Source organism: Gekko japonicus, unplaced genomic scaffold (genome assembly GCF_001447785.1).
Source record: "Gekko japonicus isolate JY-2015 unplaced genomic scaffold, Gekko_japonicus_V1.1 scaffold1593, whole genome shotgun sequence".
Lineage (NCBI taxonomy): Eukaryota > Metazoa > Chordata > Lepidosauria > Squamata > Gekkonidae > Gekko > Gekko japonicus.
In genome coordinates, this window is record NW_015176498.1 from 285,791 (window position 1) to 307,994 (window position 22,204).

General features: G+C 45.2%; 1 protein-coding gene across 10 annotated transcripts in view; it reads left to right on the top strand.

Annotated features, from left to right (window-relative positions):
• The window catches only part of MBNL2 (muscleblind-like splicing regulator 2), a 107,901-nt gene that overhangs the window by 53,214 nt on the left and 32,483 nt on the right, over nucleotides 1-22,204 (top strand). For all 10 annotated transcript variants that reach the window (XR_001482967.1, XR_001482966.1, XR_001482968.1 and 7 more), the window contains exons 3-5: nucleotides 12,380-12,544; nucleotides 14,618-14,818; nucleotides 18,013-18,276. Coding sequence is in view for 6 of the 10 variants with exons in the window: in XM_015427304.1 (XP_015282790.1) it covers nucleotides 12,380-12,544; nucleotides 14,618-14,818; nucleotides 18,013-18,276 (630 nt within the window). In the remaining 4 variants the exon portion in view is untranslated. The remainder of the gene's footprint in view (nucleotides 1-12,379; nucleotides 12,545-14,617; nucleotides 14,819-18,012; nucleotides 18,277-22,204) is intronic.

Below are 22,204 nucleotides of genomic sequence, written 5' to 3' on the forward strand. Positions count from 1 at the left end.
TTCCTGTGCGTTCCTGCCCAAAAATAGCCCTGGTGGTCTCCCATCCAAATATTAACCAGGACCAGTCCTGCCTAGCTTCTGTGATCTGATGAGATCTGGCGAGCCCAGGCCATCTGGGTCAGGACAGGTTCACTATTACTGTCGCTATATTCTTTGTCCGGAATTTACTGAAGTTTTTGCTTTGTGTTTTTTTATTTTCCATAGTTAAAAAAATAACCTTTAACACACAAAATTCATATTTTATTAGCTTAAATGTTCACATGATCTCCTTCAGAGCGGACTTATTGGATTCACATGGGGAATTGCGACATTACTTCTGTTCAGAGGATTTAAGCTTTTCGTTTTTTGCTGTTCTTAAATATAACTCTTGAGATGTGTTGTACGTAGAATTAGAAATAATATTTTCCTATATGCTTGAACTTAGATTTACTTTCTCCCTAAACAAATCATACTTTTGATAAACTGCCTCTTTGTTTTGCCTCCATGTTACTTAGAGGCTATTAAACTCTGTGTCATGTAAACAAATATGATACCGTGTTTACAGTCCTATAGTGGTTCAGGAGAAAAACTGCTTGAGCTAAATAGGGAAGGTGTCAGTTCGTATGTTCCCAGGAATTCTCGCTCTCTTGAGAACAGAAAGAGGTAAGTTAAAGGAAGCCAGCTTGATTTTGGTGCCAGTTTGAAATCTGGTTATGCTCATTCATGAATTGCAAAAGTCACCCTGGAGGGTCTTATTGTGTGAGAGAAATGATCAAGAACAGAGTCTGTATTAAAGAAAAATAATTTTTTTTGGGGGGGGGGTGGAGAATCGCATTCTTTATATATAACGTATAGTTTTTAGAAAATTTATTTAATGGATTTTTTTACCCATAAGATGATGGGGGTGGTGGTGGTTTTACAGTCTGCTCAAGTCACAAACCTTGTAGGGAGTTGGTGGGGGATACAGAAGAACTTTTCCAAAAAAGCTGAAAAGTGAAATTAAGTAATGCAGATCAACAAGGTCAGACCTTGACCTTGATTCCGGCCCTTTGGCAGGCAAGAGAAAAAGTGGTTTGCACTTTCCTTCCACAGAAGAAAGTGGCCTAACCAATAAAGCCTCACTGATGTAATCTTTTGAACATTGATTTCCACTTTCCCCCACTGATTTCACCTCCTTGACTCCCTCAGCCTCCACCACTGTCTCCCTCCCGTACATTCCTGAGGCTGCAATCCTTGGGAATAAGTTGCACTGAACACAGTGGGACTACTTCTGAGTAAGTAATGCATAGGATCAGGCAGTAATTCTACGGACATCTGTTTCTGAGTAAATGTGCATAAGTTCAAGCTGTAAAGATGGAATCGTACTCTTACTTTTGAGTAAAGCCCTGTTGAAGTCAGTGGGACATTGAACAATATGCTCAAAAGCTGGAAGCATATTATGATTCATTGGAAGCAAGTCCCACTGTACTCAGTGGAATTTTCTTAGGGATAGAAATACGTAAGACCCGACTGCTCTGACGTGGATGGCCCAGGCTAGTCCAATCTCGTCAGATTTCGGAAGCTAAGCAGGACTGGCCCTGGTTGGTATTTGGATGTGAGACCACCAAGGAAGTCCAGGGTTGCTACGCAGAGGCAGGCAAGGGCAGAGCACCTCTGAATGCCTCTTGCCTCGAAAACCCTAGGACAGTGGTGGCGAACCTATGGCATGGGTGCCAGAAGTGGCACTCAGAGCCCTCTCTGTGGGCACGCGTGCCATCACCCCAGCCAGGCCCAGACCATCATTAAAGTGTGGAATTCTCTGCCAAATAATGTTAAGTCAATGACAGCATTTGGGATGGCTTTCCTCACTTTGTTTGGATCATCTTAAGTTAATGTATGAGTTGTTTTTTCTAAAGTAAAACCTCAGTATTCAGGTTAAATTGCTGTGTTGGCACTCTGTGATAAATAAGTGGGTCTTGGGTCGCAGTTTGCCATCGTTGACCTAGGAGGTCGCCATAAGTCAGCTGTGACTGACAGCACATCACACACACACACACACACAGAGGATCAGACTGGAGAGATAACCTTCCTTTTTCACTGGTAGCAGCTGCCATGGGTCTCCCGTTTGGGGAGGTGAGTGGAAGGGTGAAGGAGTTCTTCCCTCCCTGGAGAGACCAGTTGGGCAAAGAAATAGAGCGAGCAGAAGAGACCTGCCATGGAACTCGGCACTCTTTTTTTGCTTATATCACTGAAAAGTATAAGAGAGGGCCCACAATCTGCACTTTGGGGCTGGGGAGCATAACCTCATGTGGCTCATGTACCACAGCTTGTCAATTCCTGCTCTATCCTATCTCTGCTCATGTGAATTGTGGGGAACTTTTCTGTTCGAAATGCTGCGGCCAGGACCCGATAAAAATGTCTTCATTAACTTTCTGAAGTGTTCGGGATTCCTGCCGCCTGCATGGCACGCCTCCCGTTTCCACTTTCTCCTGGGCAGCAATTTCTATCACAGTAGACAAGAATATTCAGGTGAAAACAGGAAGGACAAGAGTGCCATTGTCTTCGTAGTCTAAAAGGAGCTCCCTGGAAGTTAGAGATAAGTTCATCTTCCCCCACCCAGCGTCTGTGATTGAGAAGGCCTGCCGTTCCTATTAGGCAATGCCTACAGTAGCAGTGTAGTGCAGTCTCTCTAGTAAATCTAATATCCTTTCACAAGGATCTTTTAGAATACATGTAAACTCTTCCCAGGAGTTAGAATCTCCCATTTTAAATTATACATGCAAACTGCAAATGAGCAACTACAAGTTAAATGAAGTTTGAATCATTCCCTATTCCCCCCCCCAGTCATAAGGTTCTGCCTTTATTTTTAATTCCCCCCCCCCATGCGTTCTTCATCACTTTCCCAGTAAATGGGACTGTGTTTCATATTCTTTCATTGGCAAAACTCAGCACCCATAAACCTAGGCTTTATTAATAACACAGCTGTAGTTTTGACTATGGCATTGTGCAATCCCTCCTTTTTTAACTTCATAAGATGTATACTTCCAACCTCCCCCATAATTGTGAGACATATTTTCATCCTTTCACTGGTTTTTTTTCCAAAAATTTTGCTTCCTTCCCTCCACTTTGTGTGGAAAACTACTTTTTGCCTACTTAATAAAGAATGGATCGTAATGTAATATAAAGCCTTATATATTGTTCATAAAACAGTAATGCTCACAAGCTCTAGATGAAATCAGACTTGCGCTGTGCCAGGCACAATGGAGACCTTGCTTTTGGCTGTAGAACAATCCATTTGTATTCACTATCTAAGCAAAGACCTGACTTTCTGAAGTCCAGGATTATGAATTGGACACTGGGTGATAACCTACTATCTGTCAAATGTATATCCTGCTTTCCTACTGTTACGAGGGCTGACAAGGTAGGTAATGATTTAAAACACACACACACACACAAATAATGTATCTACATTAAAAACAATCCCCCTCCCAAACATACCTCATCAACCCAACAACTTTAAAAAGAGTTAAAATACATACAAAACAAAAACATTGCCTGGGAATCATGGATCAAAAAGTCTTACCCCGCTGGCAGAAGATGGCAACAGAAAGGGACAGACGAATCTCCCTGGAGAGAGAATTCCAGAACTTTGGTGCCATGGCCGAGAAGCCCTCTCTCAGGTGGGCACCCAGAGCAGGGCCTCCCAAGATTACCATAATAGTCGGGCAGGTTCATAAGGGGTTAGGCAGTCCTTCGGGTACATTGGTCCCAAGCCATATAGGGCTTTGAAGCTCAAGACCAGCACCTTGAATTGTACCCCGAAACAAACTGGGCCAGGACTGAAGTGATAGGGCCCCTACAACCCACTCCACAGTCAGCATCCTGGCTGCAGCAGTCTGTACCAACTGAAGTTTTGGAATAGTTTTCAAGGGCAGCCCCACGTAGAGTTCGTTGCAGTAATCTAATCTAGATGGACCATAGTGGTCCGATTTTTCTGTCCAGGAAAGGCCACGGCTGGCTAACCTGTTGAAGCTGGTAAAAGGCACTCTTGGCCACAGCTGCCACCTGCTTATCCAGCAGTAGGCCTGGGTCCAAGAGCAACCCCAGGCTATGGACCTGTTCCTTCAAGGGGAGATCTGGTGACACCTTAAATCCCGGATCACACCTTCCGCTCACCTGTAGCACTTCCAACTTGTCATGATTAAGCTTCAGTTTATTAGCCTGCATCCACTCCAAAACTGTCTCCAGACACTAGTTCAGGGTTTCCACAGCCTCCCCTGGAAGCATTTATTTTATTATTTTATTTCCTTCAATTTATATCTTGCCCTCCCTGCAAAGCAGGCTCAGGGCAGGTTCCAACCTATAATAATCTGCTAAATGCAGATTTACATCATAAAAACAATAACAAAACACACAAAATAAATACAATAAAATAAATAAAACACTAATACTTTAAAATAAATTATACCTCGACAGACATGTAAGAGCGACTCAGAGGGAAGGAAGGGGGAGGACAGATTGAATTGGATACCCGCTTCCTCAACCTGTGGAAGAGCTCTAGCTCTGTCTTGCAGGCCCTGCATAACTGTAAATGTCTCACAGTGCCCTAAATTCTTTTTTTTTAAGCCCCCGGAGGGGATTTTTTATTTTTTTTATAATACTACATAAACTACCAAGAAAAAATAGAGATAGGGGGACTACACTTAGGGAGAAAGAAAAGAAGTCACTAATCTAAAAACCCAAGGTTAGGAGATCATTCCCTGTTAAAATGCTGTTAGTAAAAAAAAAAAAAAGGCTGTTAATAAACAACATACTTTGTGAGGTCCTGTCTTTCTAAGCTTATATGTTAGATAGTTACTTGTTATGAGACGATTTCCCAAGCATCTCCTCCAACTCGCTTTTACATCTATACTAAAACTCTCTAAATTCTTGATAGCTTCTTAGACGTTCACTGCAGCCCAATCTTCTTCCATCCAAAGGAATAGAACCACTAGTCTTAAGCCTCTTCCACTCTGTTCTCGGGGTCCAGTGGCTTCTCAAAGGTTTCTTGATTATGCAGGGCACCTCCAGCTCTTTTTTCTCAGCAGACTTTAAGATGACACTTTCTAAGAACACTCGCAGGGAAGACGTTAAATCCTTGTAAATTTTCCCTGTTTTTCTCTTGTACTTTTTCTTCTTTTCTCATTGAGATCGCTGCTTAATTTAGTGTCCATCTCATTCGCTTTGAGAGCCCTCAATTCCATTTTTTCTCCAATCGCCTCCTGGAGCTGCCGAGACACAAATTGTTGATTTATCTTGGCAAGCTGCTGGTTAATACCAACAAGTTGCTCCAAGATCGGCTTGATGGCTTCTGCTACTAGTGCAGTGACGTCAACTTCCCTTCTTCTCCTCCTCAGAGTTTTTGCCATCTTTTTTAGAGTATCTGCCATTTCAACGTTTTATTTTCAATAAAGTCTCTTTCTTCCTGGCTCTGCAAATCGCATACGCTGTTAAAAGCTCATGGAAATCTCCCACAACAGGCTTACACGCTTGCAAATAAAGTCTTTCAGAAGTATCCGTTTACAACTGTCTCTCTCTCTCCCCCTCCCCTCTTCCGTTTATGTAAACGCATCAAAGAAGCACCCCCTCCAATCGCTTAAGGGGTTTCGGGGGGGGGATTTCGCTTCAAGTATCCGTTTACAATTATTTCTTTCTCCCTCCCCCTCCTTGTTTCTGTAAATGCATTGAGAGGCGTCCCTCTCTCAGCACGTTATCGCTCAGAAGGTTTTTCCTTTGAGGGGGAGGGGATTTTCTCTTCTGAAGACAAATCGCTCATTTTCACTCACAGTTCGCTCCTTAACTCACAGTTCATTGTTGGTCTTTATCTTGACCATGCTCTTAATCGCTCCTCTGCAAGATCTCCTGCGCTTGATCGGGTCGACAGTTTGTGGCCTCGCTAAGAGGACGCAGTCAGCAAGAGGGACCGTCAGGGCGGAGGGGAGCATCCATCTCCCTGCCGGCAGCAGGAAAAGAGGCTCACCCTCAAAAGCCCTATGGCTTGGGAGTTCTCCCTGAACTCCCGTGTGGGTGCCGAACCAGCGGCACCTCTCCCCCTCGCTGCTGTGTGGTACGCCTCCCCAGAGAGCTGGGAAAGGCATCTGCTATCGTTGTGTCGTAGACCCCACTTCCTCAGCGCCCTAAATTCTGATGGGAGCTCATTCCACCAGGCAGGGGCCAGGGCCGAAAAAGTCCTGGCCCTAGTTGAGGCAAGTCAGATATCCCTGGGGCCAGGGACCATCAACAGATGTTGATTCAAAGAACGCAGTGCCCTCTGGGGCATGAGATACAGCTGAGTGCCATTCGCATATCGATGACACCACAGCCCAGATCTCCAGATGACCTCACCCAGCAATTTCATGTAGATGTTAAAAAGCATAGGGGAAAAGATGGAAACTTGTGGTACTCCATAGCCAAAGGCAAGGAGCTGAACACCAGTCCACCAGTAACACATTCTGGAACCTACCCTCCAGATTGGACTGGAACCACCACAGAATGGTGCCTCCCAATCTCAGTCCAGATTAGGTGGTCTAGAAGCATACCATGATCAATGGTATCAAAACCCCCTGAGACGGCCAGAAGAATCAACAGAGTCACACTCCCTCTGTTCATCTCCCAGTACAAGTCATCCACCAGAGTGACCAAAGTTATTTCAGTCCCATAACCAGGCCTGAAACTAGATTGGAAGGGCAAACAGATCAGGGAGGCATCTTTAAATGGTACAATGAGAGATCGTGACTCTGCTGCGGCGTGACTCCAGAAGCGGAGGGGGAGTGAAACTGACACAGCTCTAATGGCCTGCCGAATATTTTCAGCAATGCCAAGTATTTCCCGAATTCCAATGTAATACCGATACTGGGATTCGGGAATATCAGTATTTACCAATATCTTTCAGGTTTGGCTTACCTGAACCTGAAAAATACTGATTTTGTCCCCTGTGCACCCCCCTAGTGCTGAGCAAAACGGTCATGGCGGGCCACCAAGCATCCCACCTCCCCCTGCAGCCCAGATCCAAACAGGCCTCTGACCACCCGTAACAGCTCTGCTGGCCGACTGTGCAGACGCAGTGGTGGCACAAAAGTGTTCTTTCTTTGCTGCCGTTTTTGCCACAGAGTATGCTTTAAAACGAGCTTTTGTCCATATCCTATTGGATTCAGGCCAGGTCTTCCTCCACTGTCACTGTAGCCGTCTCCCTTGTCCTTTCATTGCCTGCAGACCCTCAGTAAACCAAGGGGCCTCCTTGGCTCTAACACCTGAGAGAGGGTGCTTGGGGAGTGGTTGTGTCAGCTGCCCAGGTTTATTCCTCATTCAAGAGGTCAGCCAGGATATTGACAAGAGCATCAGCCGTGCCAACAGAAAAATCCCCCAGAGCCATCAGAAAACCATTTGGATGCATCTGGCTCCGAAGGTGGGGGTGGATCTTCTTAATAGATCCCCCCATCCCTGCAGAGTCTTGGTACTCTTGTAAGTCCTGCAGACCCTCAGTAAACCAAGGGGCCTCCCGGGCTCTAACACCTGAGAGAGGGTGCTTGGGGAGTGGTTGTGTCAGCTGCCCAGGTCTATTCCTCATTCCAGAGGTCAGCCAGGACATTGACAAGAGCATCAGCGGTGCCAACAGAAAAATCCCCCAGAGCCGTCAGACAACCATTTGGATGCATCTGGCTCCGGGGTGGGGGATGGGGGTGGATCTTCTTAATAGATCCCCCCATCCCTGCAGAGTCTTGGTACTCTTGTAAGTCTGAACCTGTGCAGGTAGTGATCAACATTCCCTCTAAGCTTATGGAGTCTTGTGAGCAAAAATTCTACTTTGTGAGCTACGGGCATTAAAGTTGTGAGCGAGCGATTTGGCTGCCGCATAAATTAATTTGCTCTGGAACCTTCCTTCCCGAGCTAAGACAAAAATGTGTGAGCCGGAGGCTAAAAAGCTGTGAGCTAGCTCACACTAACTCAGCTTAGAGGAAACGCTGGTAGTGATCTGTCTATGACTGCTTGTACAATATGGGTTTGGATCCAATACTCTGTTTTTAAGCCATTGCCCCTGTTTAGTGTCCTTGCGTATGCCCAGAGGGTGCAAACAGGAATTCTTAATTTCACAGCTGTTCCCTTGTCCCTAAGCCAGGGGTCTCTTGTAATTAAAGAGCAAAACTATATTAGTATTCAGAGCAAGCTATCAACAAATACCCAACATAAAAGCATTTGTGCCGCATTACAAGGGTATTGAATCTTGTTGCTTGATAATGTAAAGGCTATGCTTGCTGGCAATGTCATATGTCTTTAATTGTTAAAACAATCAATTGCTAGGCATGCTGGCTCAGGAAATATATGAATTAAAACATTGGAAGCTTGATTTAAATCGACGATTTGTTGGGTTTTCTTCTTCTTGACGATTTAATATACAATTTAGTGTTTTATGCAGTCCTTATTTAACTCCACCACCACCCCTGCCGCTGTTTTTAATGGTCATTTGTATACTAGCTCTTCTTTACCAAAGAATCAACAGTGGGTTTTCTCTTCAGCTGTGGCTACTGCAGTCGGAGTAGGGGGAGAACCAATTCATGAACCTGGGACTGAGATAGGTCACAACTTTATCAAACCTCAAAAAAAACTGGTGATGAAACACCAGTTTCCAGCTTGTCTCCTGGAGCATTGTAAAGGCCGAGAAAGGTATGAGGCAGCATTCCACATGGGTTAGTAACTATTGCTCTTGGGCATACCCTCTGGGGATCTTGACACTTCTCTGTTCCAAGACTGGTTGGGGCACTGCAAATTCCAGAGGATTCTTAAAAAGACCTCCATTTGCCAGACCCCCGCCAGAGGTCAGGGATCCCCCCACTCTGGGGCCCCTCCCCCTGGTGCCAGTCAGCTGGCCAGAGGGGGACGATGGCAGGAAAACTAGGTCTTGGCCTGTGTCCCTAGCAACGCAGCAGTATCACTTCTGACGCACACCAGAAGTGATATTATCATGATGCCGGCAACACAGGGATGCTCTGGTATTCAGGCAAAAACTACAGGTTAAAAATACCCCCTCCAAATACCAGAGCGTCCCTGTATTCCCAGTGATGCAATGACATCTTTCCGGTATGTACTGGAAATGATGCTATTGTGTCATCAGCAATGCATGCCTGATTTTCTTGCTGAGTCTCCCCACCCCACTCCCATTGGTTGCCTGAGGGTACCTGGCAACCCTAACTTGAAGTCAACAGTTGTCCCCTATGTTCTGTCATCTCTTGTGATGAAATACTTGTATAACATTAAAAGCCACTGCAAATAGGTGGCTTGTCAGAAACTTCAGACCAGTTGATTATATTGGTCTCTCTCTCGCCTTTGCCAAATCACTTCCCTGAAGATACTAGCTGGTCAGAGACGCCCTGAATGAGGTGGGTGAACCTTTTTCCTGGGTGGCCAGATATTCTTCTTTACGAGTATCACATATTCCAAATACAGGCCTCCTATGTCAGCTGTATCCTCTATGTAAACAGGATGCTAAGTAGAAGAATCTAGAAATGCTAATAAACCTATGCTCTATATATGACGCTTGGAGCAACCAAACCTTTTAGGGTATGTTCAGATGTATGCTAGAGCTAAAGAATAGGGTCAGCCTTGGCGGGCGTGGCAGACGGGAGGCTGTCTCGCCCATGAATGGGATACAGCCAGTCGCCTATGAGAGCCTGAGATGATTCGAATCCAGCATCAGTTGTCTTTGGGAAGAGGGACTGAGTGCTGAGGGTAGTGCAGGAGCTGACAGTTCCAGGACTGCTGCAGCAAGAGTGCCAGATGTGGGGCCTTTCGCGTTACCACAGGAGGAGGGCAGAGTGATGGTCTAGGCCTGCCTCTAGCAGGTCACAACTTTATCAAATCTCCAAAAAAAGCTGGTGATGAAACGCCAGCTTCCAGCAGTCCAGTGAAAACTAAAGTCTGTCTCTTGGGGAGAGGGCAAAGTGGTGAAATTAGAAGCCCTGCCATGTTTGAGAAGTTCTAATCTGTTTGGTGTGCGGACTCTAATCTGGGAGAACCGGGTTTGATTCCCCACTCTTCCACTTGCACCTGCTGGTGTGACCTTGGGTCAGTCACAAGCTCTGGCACAGCTGTTCTTGAAAAAGGGCAGTTTCTGTCAAGAGCTCTCTTAGCCCCACCCACCTCACAGGGTGTCTGTTGAGGGAAGGGAAAGGAGTTTGTAAGCCGCTCTGAGACTCCAAGTGAAGGGCGGGGTATAAATCCAATCTCCTCCTCCTCCTCCTCTTCTCCTTCTCCTCCTCCTCCTTCTTCCCCTGACCTGGATAGCCCAGGCTAGCCCAATCTCATTGGATCTCATAAGCTAACCAACTCTGAACGTCTCTTGCCTTGAAAACCCTACAGGGGTCGCCACAAGTCAGCTGTGGCTGGACGGCACTTTCCACCGTCACCAATCTGGTATTCAGGTGAAGGAAGCCTGCCAGGATCCTGCCTGTTTGTAAGGAAAGACCCTGAGTGATAACAGGCTGAATCAATGTCACACAGAAGTGGTTTAAAACTGCGAAAGCCTCTGTGATTCTAATAAGTGAACGTGTACTTCAGACATAACTTTTTTAAATATAATTTTTATTTTGAACTTTTTGAGGGAATACAGAATTTAAAAAGGGGTAAGGGGAAAGAATAAAAGGTAAAATTTCCAAAACATAATATAAAGGGCATTTTTTTGCAAATATAAAGAGGACAGTCCTTGATTCAAATACTTGAATTTTTAGGAAAATTATATAGCCTTGTAACTTTAAAAACCGCTGTTACAACCTGCTCAACATTCTACCATTTCGTCATACCTCATAATAAACATTTTTATATCCTATCTCATCAATCTTATCAGTTATACGATAAACCATGAATACCAGTGTTTGTTGTGATAAGAATCATACGAAAGAAAACATCTTTAATATTTCATACTGAAACTATCAGATAATATAAGCCATTCAACTAACTGCATACTTCAGAAATAAATAGAAGCCTTAATTAGGGTATAAGTAAATAAGTGCCCCAGCCAGGGTATTTCTTGTCTGTGTTCAGAAGCTCAGGCAAACTCTCGTAAGTTAAACTGGCGCCCCTGCCACACGGCAGGAAAAAACACGGCCAAAGCGAGGCAGCCGGCTGCGCATGTGTGCGCATGCGCAGTTCGGCTGGGAGCCTCGGATGCGCCGGCAGAAGGACGTGCCAGGCGATCCTACGGCAGTCCTTTCTGGAAAGTCCACCTCTGTAGGTGGTTTATTTTAACAGCGGATTTTCGGACTGAAGGGCCGGATCGGGGACGGGTGCGCGCCGCTTCCCAGATGTTGCGGTGAGATCGTGCCCGTTTGCTGCACCCCCAATCCGTCCCTCTCCCGGCCCAAAACCTTCCGTGTGACCGGGGCCAAAGTGTTTTTGTTGTTCTCTTCTACTCTTGCCTCAGATGTCTCTTGAGTCCTGCTGTAAAGCAAATAAAATTACCTCACAACAGGTAATACTGAGTTATACTAAGGCTTTCATACACACACACTACCCATATTTTCACACTGGGGAGGTGGTATACGGCAAGTTTATCACGACAAGCCTTTTCCCCTCCAAAAAAAAAAAAAAGTGACAGGAGGCTGCCCCCAAAGGGTTGTCACACTAGGCCTTGGTTTCTTCTCTGTTTAAGCCTAAGAGCGTACCTGAGAAATCAGCCCACCGTGTCTCGTCTCCTGCCAGGTCTCACTGAGTGCCACTGTCATAGGAAAGTGTATGACAAGTGCATTTCTGTGCCAGACAATGTTGGATCCAGCCAGCGTTTCCTCTGGTGGAAAAGGGAGGGAGGGGTCACTTTTGACCACTCAAAGAGGCTCTGCATGGAATGAGGAGACCCACATGGACAAAGCCCTGGGACCTGGATAGGCCAGACTGGCTAAGCAGGGTTAGTACTTGGATTGGTGAGTACTTGGATGGGTTGATACCCAGAGGCGGGCGATGGAAAACCACTTCTGAATGTCCCTTGCCTTGAAAACCCTACAGGGTCACCTTAAGTTAGCTGAGACTTGACAGCACTTTCCACCACCACACGGTGGAACTGGGTGAGATTGATTGGGAAAAGCTGTCCGGATCCAAGCCATTCTCCTGTAACTTTCCATCTCTCCCTCCCTACCATACAGCGTGCAGTCGAGACTCTGATGGCAGAAGTGTCACTTTGTTACGCAGCTGATGATCGCTGAAATAAGTCTTAACTGATTTCATTTGAACCAGTTTCTGTGTAATGTGATTAAATGGGGATGTGACATCTTGGATATAAGCCAAGGAAGTCGCTGCTGTCCAGACAGCCATCTGATTCCTCTGAAACACTAAACCGTTGCAGATGCTTTTTTAAAAAAAAAATGCCAAAAACAGATAATAATATACCATTTTGCAGGGTCGTTGCACAAGAGAGAACTGCAAATACCTTCATCCACCAACACATTTGAAAACTCAGCTAGAAATTAATGGCAGGAACAACTTGATCCAACAGAAAACTGCAGCAGCAATGCTAGCGCAGCAGATGCAATTTATGTTCCCAGGAACACCACTTCAGCCGGTGGTAAGTACCTTTCAAGAAACGATAGCCAATTTGTGCTGGCTTCATAAGCCAGTCCCAACTAACCTGTCAAAGGCATTGTGAGAATGCAGTATTTTCAGCTTCACTTGTACATTACCTTTGGGCTGCGTTTATGAAATCTGCTGAAGAAAATTTTACAGGCTGTTTTATGATTTTTTAAAGAAAGGAAAACCTCAGCATTTTCTGTATATATTAACTATTGCAACGTTTTGGGGACATTGTGATACTTCTAGGGCCAGGCAATTTATTCATGATTAAGGCTGTTGCTGAAAGCATATGATCTTACAGTACTGTAGCTGATCTGCAACATACATTTACAGTCTGCAAAGTTTAATTAATGCTATTAACATAATTTGAATTAATTTTTAGTAGAAGCAGTGAGCACTGAAGGGTGTGTTTCCCCCCCCCCCCAGTTTGGTTCTGAAATTATTGTGAAAATCTTAAATTAGACCACAAAACAGTTGACATGTAGAAATTGTAACAGATAAAGATGCAATGGACTTGCATTTCATATTGGCACCCTTGTCAATAATCCTTTACAATTTTATTATCATGATTTCAGACATATCTGTACAACAGATGTCTGCAGGACTAACAGGGAAAAAAAGTTGTTTCTTCATGAGGAAAACGTTAACTCTGGAGCCAAATAGGAAGAATGCATCATTGTTAGTCTCCCCCCCAAAAAAAACCTCCAGTCATTGGGATATGTGCAATAAAGTCTGGATAACACCTTTGCATTTCTCAATATGTAACTTACCCCTGTCCTTCTCTAGTCTAATTGAAAGCATGTAAGCTTAGTGTGCCGTCATGTACAATGATCTGTAGTTCTGATTAATAGAGCCATCCTACACAGGGTTATACCCTTCTAGGCCTGTTGAAGTTAATGGGCTTAGAAGGGCGTAACTCCGTTTAGGATTGCACTGTAGTTCTCTGGACTGGAGGCAGATTAAAAAGATTGATTTCACGAAAGATCATGCCAACTATGTGCCATTAACAGTTCCATCCCAAATAGAGTTACATCCCTGGAAGGTAATTGACTTCAGTGGAATTGGAAGGGTTTAACTCTGCTTAGGACTGCCCTGTAAACGTTCCATTCACTTAATATAAGCTTAAGCAACAGCTTACCCCTTGATTGTGTTCTGTTTCTCCATATTTATTGTACATTTTGGTGTTTGTGCCTGCACCCTTTCCCCCACCCCTGTTGGTTCTAAGAATCTGCAAGCTGAACTGTTTATATAATAAGGTGAGGTCAAAGTTTACACTTTCATGTCTATTTTAGAATGGTTGGACTTTGTAACAGTAGCCACCATGTCAGCAGAATGTGATATATTCTAATGTTAGACATGCAAGTAATGATTTTCAAACTGTTTATTAAAAGGATTTTCCAATGAAATTATATCTGTTTGGAAACACCCAGCAATTCTGCATGGTGAGAGCCCTGAGGTTACACGCACTGTGTAATACCTTCTTCCAGCAACTGTCTTCTGGAAGTTGCAGCTGCGTACTTCCTTCTGTCATATTAAGCCATTTTTAAGCCATTTTTCTACAGCAAATCCCCAGGGTGTCTTAAACTTTGCAGCGATCCCATGCTGTTTTGACCCAGCTTGTCTTCTGGTTCGTTCCTCCTTAAGAACGATAATTTGTCTGAATGATAGGCAGCAGCCTGTAGGGCCTGCTAACTGCTTTGCTGCAACATGGACTCCTGCTGTTGTCTGAGCGGTGTTTGTGCTGAACGATTCTCCTGTGTGAACTGTTGCAGCCGTGGAAATGTAAGTGTGCAATGTGTGAATCACTCATTGCTGGAGACCCGCAATGCCTGTGCTGATAATACATCTCCACAACAGAAATGCTGATCTGAAAATCAGTATCCAGGCTCAAAATACAGCCAGTTTAGACCAGTGAACTATATTTAGTATGTTTACTTCATTCATTTGAAACTCGGCTTTACAACTAAACAGGTGGGTGTGGAAAAATTAAAGCAATTAAACGACAAGAGAGAACTCTGCTTTCCTGTTTTACACATTTTTCGCTTTCTCTTTCTCTTCTCTCTCTTAGCCCTCCTTTCCTGTAGGGCCGACAATAGGAACCAACACAGCATTAAGCTTTGCACCGTATTTAACATCTGTCACTCCCGGGGTTGGATTAGTTCCTACTGAAATTGTTCCCACGCAACAAGTAATTGTTCCTGGAAGTCCCCCTGTCACAGTTCCTGGGTCCACGACAACACAAAAGCTCCTCAGGACAGACAAACTGGAGGTATGGCAGGCGTCATTCTGCTGATGCATGCATTTAATACTTGGTAGGCAAAGAAGAAGAAAGAAAATGTGTTTTTTTGGCACACAGAAACAAGTACCTCTTATTGCTGCTCAGCAAGAACCTCTGTTTCTGCTCAGCATAGAAGCTGTAAATACACTGCCTATCCTGTACTAGCAGGAAATAAATTAAAGTGGGAAGCCATGTTGGTCTGAAGCAACAGAAAAATGTTGGAGTCCAGTGGCACCTTTAAGACCAACAAAGTTTAATTCTTAAGCTGCCGTGGGAAACAACTGTATCATTGTATATGATATATTTACAGTACCAAGGTATGGAAGGGCATTGAAGTTAGCATGGCTAAATGCATTGCCGTCTGCAGTTTTAATGGGAAGATACCAAGGTATACTATTGTTGGATAGATTATGTACCTGCAGTTCAGATTGAATAGATTCCATTGACCATATAGTACTAGATTGTCCTATATTTTTAGATTCAAGCTCAAACTTAATTCTCCCATCACTTGGAGCTGGCTTTGATTCCCCAGATGAGAAAATTTCTTGTTTATTAAGAGACGTAGAAACTGAGTGGCTGTGTACAGGTAGCCAAATATTTGGCAGCAGTTATAGCACAGCGTGTTTAAAGAGCCACCTGTCTGATTTGTTTTACCTGATTATGTGCTCCTGTCTATGAGAATGACCGAAGGCATAGTAATTGGATGGGTATATGCTATATTTTTAAATATTATACGATCTTTGGATTGCATTTTAATTTAATTTAATTTTCACATTTATAGTCCGCCCTCCCAACGAACGGGACCAGGTCGGATTACAATCAAAATTTAGGCTTTACAGCATCACAACAACATAGTCATAATAATAATTAAAATCATTAAAACAACATTAAGACAATACACATCAGTTTTGTACAGTCCCCAGTACTGGTGTCACTGGATTCCAAGGCTGCATAGTCCAGGCTGCATAAGGAAATATCTTCAGCGCGGGGGGGGGGCAGCTTTTTTCCTGGACACCCATCGCCTCACCCAAAGGCCTGGCGGAACAGCTCAATTTTTCAGGCCCTGCAGAATGGTAAAAGGTCCCAGAGGTCTCTGAGCTCACATGGGAGCATGTTCCACCAGGCCGGGGCCAGGGCAGAAAAGGCCCTGGCCCTGGTCAAGGCTAAATGGATGTCCCTTAGGCCAGGGACAACCTCTTGGTCAGTGGAGCACAAGGCTCCCTGAGGCATTTATGGGGAGAGGTGGTCCCTTAGTTATGTGGGTCCCAGCCCACATTGATGGTGCTGGGTCCTTTATGGTGAAAGCGCCTAATAAATGCAGAAAGTACGGACAAGGGAAAACTTTTTGCACTTTGGCTCTTTGTTAAGTCAGCTTAGCAAGATTGCAAAATGGTTTCTCGGGGTGGGAGGGGAACAACGGCAATGTGTTTGGAAAGGTCTTACACTTCCACCCAACCTCTTGGCATGTAAACGGGTAAAGAACATTTAGATGTAGGTGAAGATAAGGTAGGTGGAGTAGTGTGAATGTCCGAAAGTGAGCCAGTGGGTAGCAGGACTTGGGAGGGGGGGTATTCCTTTATTCTCTCCAGCGCTGCTTGCTGCTACGCAGATAGTAAAAGGAAAAGTTAGCTCATTTCTTTGCACTGGCCTCCACCCATTTCTAACAGGCTGTACCAGCAGCAAAGTGGGAGCAACGGAAGAAGGTTTCAGTGCTGATTCTAGAGAGGCATATAGGTTTTGAGTCTTTCTCTTTTTTTGCCGTCAAGTCATAGGTGGCTTATGGCAACCTCGTAGGGTTTTCAAGGCAAGAAACTGTGGCCACTTGTTTGTCCCTATTGCTTCAGGGTTCTCCCCCCCAATGTGTTTTGCTCTCTCTGATAGTCCCAGAGGGAGTAAAACACATGTGGAAAGGGGGACGGAGGGACAATGACCGAAAGCAATAGGGACAAGAGTGACAAAGGTGACAGTGTGGAAGTGGCCACTAACATAGGTGGTTTGCCATTGCCTGCCCCTGTATAGCAACCCTGATGTTCCTTGGTGGCCTCCCATCCAAGTACTAGCCAGGGTCGACCCTGCTTAACTTCCGAGATCTGACAAGATCCAGCTAGCCTGGTGATCCGGGCCAAGGCAAGTCCATATTTAGACAACTTTAAACGGTCTTGAAGTTTGTGAGTAAATATTAAAACATCTAAATCTTCTAAAGTATGCCAAGGATGCAGATAGTGAGAAGAAAAATGTAGGCTGCTAGTCTTCAGCTGGCGGATTGTGACCTTACCTAAGGTGGGTAGAACCGACAGCACAATTACCATCACTCAAAGAGAGGATTACAAGCGAATAAAGGAAAAAAAAGATGGGGAGAGAGAGGGAGAAACGCACTGTATAAGATACAGAATTAAGGGTGGGGTCCCACACAAAATTCCCACCCTAGCGGGTTTTTCTCCCCCCCAAAAAATCTTCCCTTCCGGGGCAGACCTCTTATCCACCCCCAGCTTTTTCTGGGGATTCTCTATGCTCTAGGAGCATCATATCTGGGGAGATGGGTGGGATTTCAGGGTAGGGGGGAGGCAGGGAAGTCTCATTTCCAAGGATGGAAATCCTTCCCTGCACAGAAATTGCCGGTGGGATCCAAGTCCAAAATTGGGTCCCCCTACCACAAGTTGGGTATAAAAGTACGCCCTCTAAAGTAGGGGTCCCCAACCTTTTTGAGCCTGCGGGGAGTTTTGGCATTCCGACACAGTGTTCTGGGCACAGCCACAAAATGGCCGCGACCGTGGCTGCGACAGGAGGTGGAGCCCGTCACAAAATGGACGCCACAGCTTACCTTCAGTCACACAAGTGAAGAACCTTGTGCTGTGGTGGCAGCTGCTGCCAAAGCAACATTTCAAAAAATCTGCGCAGCCAATTAAATAGCCAGTGAACAATCAGAACCCTTCCTGGGTATATGCCCCACTGGGCCTCACTGGGCCCCACTTTCTAAAAACACTCACTGGGCAGCAGGAAAGGCATCAGTGGGTACCATGCCACCCACGGGCACTACGTTGGAGACCCTTGCTCTAAAGGTAACTTGATGTGGAATACAGTTTGAAAATTATTATTATTTTATTTCTCCTTTTGTTCTGTCTGTGACTGCCCCACCCCTCCCCTGCTGACTGAGTATGCATAATAAATGTTGTTTTGCGCACCAGGTATGCAGGGAGTTCCAGCGAGGAAACTGTGCACGGGGTGAAACCGACTGCCGCTTTGCACATCCAGCAGACAGCACAATGATTGATACAAATGACAACACCGTAACTGTTTGTATGGATTACATAAAAGGGCGCTGCATGAGGGAGAAATGCAAATATTTTCACCCTCCTGCTCACTTGCAGGCCAAAATCAAAGCTGCTCAGCACCAAGCCAACCAGGCCGCAGTGGCGGCCCAGGCTGCCGCTGCCGCTGCTACAGTGATGGTAAGTGCAAGGCTGCGTAATTACGGCTTCTGCATTGCTTACGGGTATTATTTAGCTTAACCCCGTTCCTGAAAATATAATTTTCGGCTATGAACAAGCCAACCCCCCCCCTCAGCAACCCAATAACCCCCCCCCCCAGTTATTTCAGCACAATAGGTACCTTCTTGGAGCACAGTGAGCTAAATTTCTATCATTTTACACTCTTGTCCTGATAACTTGACCATTTTTTTTTACAAATGGCTCTGGGTCATATTTCGGTGCTCAGAAATTTGAATGTTCTGCTAATTTATGTAGGCAACACTTGAACAGCCAGTTCGGTGTAGTGGTTAAGTGCGCGGACTCTAATCTGGGAGAACCAGGTTTGATTCCTCACTCCTCCACTTGCACCTGGCTGGATGGCCTTGGGCAAGCCGTAGTTCTCATAAGAGCTGTTCTTGAAAAACGAGCAGTGTCTATCAGAGCTCCCTCAGCCCCACCTACCTCACAGGGTGTCTGTTGTGGGGAGGGGAAGGGAAAGGAGTTTGTAAGCCGCTCTGAGACTCCCTTGGGTAGTGAAGGGCGGTCTATAAATCCAATCTCTTCTTCATCTCTAGGCTTGGATCCAAACTACTGCGAATGAAAGGGAGTTCAGGGAAGGGATCTGTGCTGATCCCCCAATGCAGCCCTAAACTCCCACCTGGAAAGTTGGAGGGTGAGGGATCCTTGGCAGCAGTATATCGTCCCCAGCCTCTCTCAACTGGAGCAAGAGCTTGCACAAGAGGGGGGGGGGAATGTCAGCTCATTCCTCCTGCCTGGTACACCACATCCCATGTGGTGCTTGAGGGTACCGCCTACAATATTGACCTTTTGTCAGGGGCGGAGGGCAGAGCTGCTGTTGGAAAGGAAGGCTGACAAAGATAAAGATGGGTAGCCGTGTTAGTCTGTCTGTAGCAGTAGAAAAGAGCAAGAATCCAGTAGCACCTTAAAGACTAACAAAATCAGTGACTTTCATGAGTCACTGCTGCTCGCTTCTTCAGAACAAAGATCCTTTCCAACTTCATTCTCATCATGGCAGTTTGAATCCCGGCCATGACATGATGTGACTGCAAAGGAAGGTCAGATATTTGATTAGTTTCTCCTGGAAAAATTAATAGGACGTTAGAGAGGAGGAACTAAGAGACCGGCTCTTTTTGTGTGCGTGCGTGCGTGCGTGCGTATGTGTGTGTTACATAAGCATGGGGATACTAGAGATACTAGAATCTTGAATTCTCTTAGCCTCCCGCATTTGATTTCATATGGTTTGTTCCATGTTAACTCACACTACTGGTTTAATAGTAACGTGATTAAAATTATGTGAGTTGGAATGGTACCTTGGGAGCTATCTGACATAGGTTGAGTTTTCTAGAGGGGGAAATGAAACTACAGGGTGACCAGTGGGTTGTATGTTGGAGTGTTCTCAAGATCATAAAAATGACAACATTTGGTGGATATGCTTTGTCTCTACCCTATCAGAGTGATCTTGTGCACTGGCATTTCTTAACAGTGAAATAGAGAAAGGCCCTACCTGTGACCCAGCAGGGGGCTTTTGATTTCAAAACCATAGAGTTTGCCCAAAATCTAGAGCGTCACACACACCCCCGACATCAGCGATGCAATGACATCACTTCCAGGTGACGTTATCACATTCGGGACATTGCCCGGCAACATTCCTGTTCAGGGGAGGGCCTTCCTCTGCAGGCCAGCTGGCCGGCGGTGGATCTAAGCCCCCAAAATTGGGCAAACCCCCACCCGGGCCGGGGGTCTGGCAACCCTGTTAGCGACCCTGGATTTTCTTGGTGGTCTCCAGTGCTCCCTCTAAGCTGTGGAGTCTTGTGAGCAAAAATTCTACTTTGTGAGCATAAATTAGTTTGCTCTGGAGCCATCCTTCCTGAGCTAAGACAAAAGTATGTGAGCGTGAGGCTAAAAAAACTGTGTGCTAGCTCACACTAACTCAGCTTAGAGGGAACACTGGTGGTCTCCCTTTCAAATACCTAACCAGGGCCACCCCTGCTTAGCTTCTCAGATCTGGGAATATTGGGCTAGCCTAGGCCGTCCATGTCAGAGTGGCCTGTTGCCTGTCACCCCACTAAGCAAGATTTGAAACCTTCTGCCCAGCCTAAGGAGACTCCCTCCAATTTGTGGCTTTTCTTCTCATGGAAGAGCCACTTCCGTCAATGGAAGAATCATTTATGTTGGAGAAAGTTCCTCCAATATAAGATCAGATACTGTCCCGTGTTTTGTTACCTCATAAGGCAGTGGGATAGCTTGATGAACTGACGAGGCATCTTGACACAATCCTAAGAGCCGTTTTCTAAAGGCACCCCCCCTCCCCAATTTCAAGCAAATTGGACCAAGGGGTACAATTCCACGGGCCCTGAGCAAGGTTTGTCCAGTCATATTACTCGCAGCTGTGCAGACTGGGAGGAAAAAGTGGCCCTGGAAAAAGGCCCCTCCACAAAGGAGGGAGGGAAGGAAAAGGAGCCAGCCAGACCCACAGTTCTGCGGGGTTCTGCATCTGGCTTGTGCTGTCCTCGAGCCGCTGTCCCATTGCCCAGGAAACCTGTTAATTGGGGGGGGGGAAACAAACTTGGGGTCCTTAAAATACCAGCCCCCAATATTCCTGAATATTTCCAGAAATATATGAGACCCAGATAGCAGTATTCCCAAGAACCCTGAATGCCACTCTGGATACTCAAATATACCCAGAAACACTGATAAGCGGTTTCACTGGTATATATCCAAATGCACATCCCTACTTGGCAGTTTCTTACTACTTTTGGAATGTGCTAGTTTTTTCCAGCAATGCTCATGGTGTCTGATGGTAGCCAAGTGGTATTTATAGGGTTAGATAAATAAGAAGCAAGCAGAATTTTCATCTCATGAAGAGCTTGCTCAGCATACAGATCAAAGAAGCATTGTCCTCATTCCTGGCACTGGCCGAGTAATTAAACAAATGTGAGTAGTGGCCATTGTATAGACAGTGCATCCAGTTTCACTATGATGCCTTTCAGAAGAAAACAGCACTTGTAAATTAAGGCTTAAGTTCAGTGAAGGTCTACCTATGCTTATCAAAGGAAAAAAATGGTCAAAAGTCTGGAAGTAAAATGCAAACTAAAAGGGGCTTTCATGTTGGTGTATTGAAATTTCAGTCTAGCTTTGCCTAAATGTAATAAGGGACATTATGGAGATTTGGCGATGGAAATATGAAGCAGTCCCATGTGACATCAGATGTCACATGGGCCAACCAATCTCACCCACTTAACTGCCTTTCTTGGACAACCATTTACTTTAGCTATTCTTACACCAATTCTGAACTTCTTTCTTGAACATGAAATTTTGCAAAGGGGGGGAAAAAAAGGTAAAACATGCATGCATGGATTTTGTAGTGGTACAAATGTAGTGATTGCTCTTGGCAGGCACTTATTTATTTATTTATTTATCTATCTATTTATTGGATTTCTGTCCTGCCCTCCCCTGTGCCACAGGGCTCAGGGCGGGTTACAACAGTATAATAAAATACAATAAAATGATTAGAGTAACATCAACAGTTGTTAAAATCCAAATGTGATATCATTTATAGTGCCAGTTAATACCACTGCTCCCGCATCAATTTCACATCTATGCACAGTAGATGGTAACTAATAATATGGGGGACGGCAGATGAGTAAAACAATATAAGATAGAAAAACTCTCGGGGCAGGCCAGTACTGATAAGTCACTACCGCCTCCGCCATAGGCCTGGTGGAACATCTCTGCTTTACAGGCCCTGCATTAGGTCTCACGGGGCCTGGATCTCTCTTGGGAGAGTGTTCCACCAGGCCGGTGTCAAAGCTGAAAAGGCTCTGGCTCTGGTTGAGGCTAGCTTTAAAGTTGATGGTAACAGCCAAGAAGTGCTTCAGGAAAAGATCCC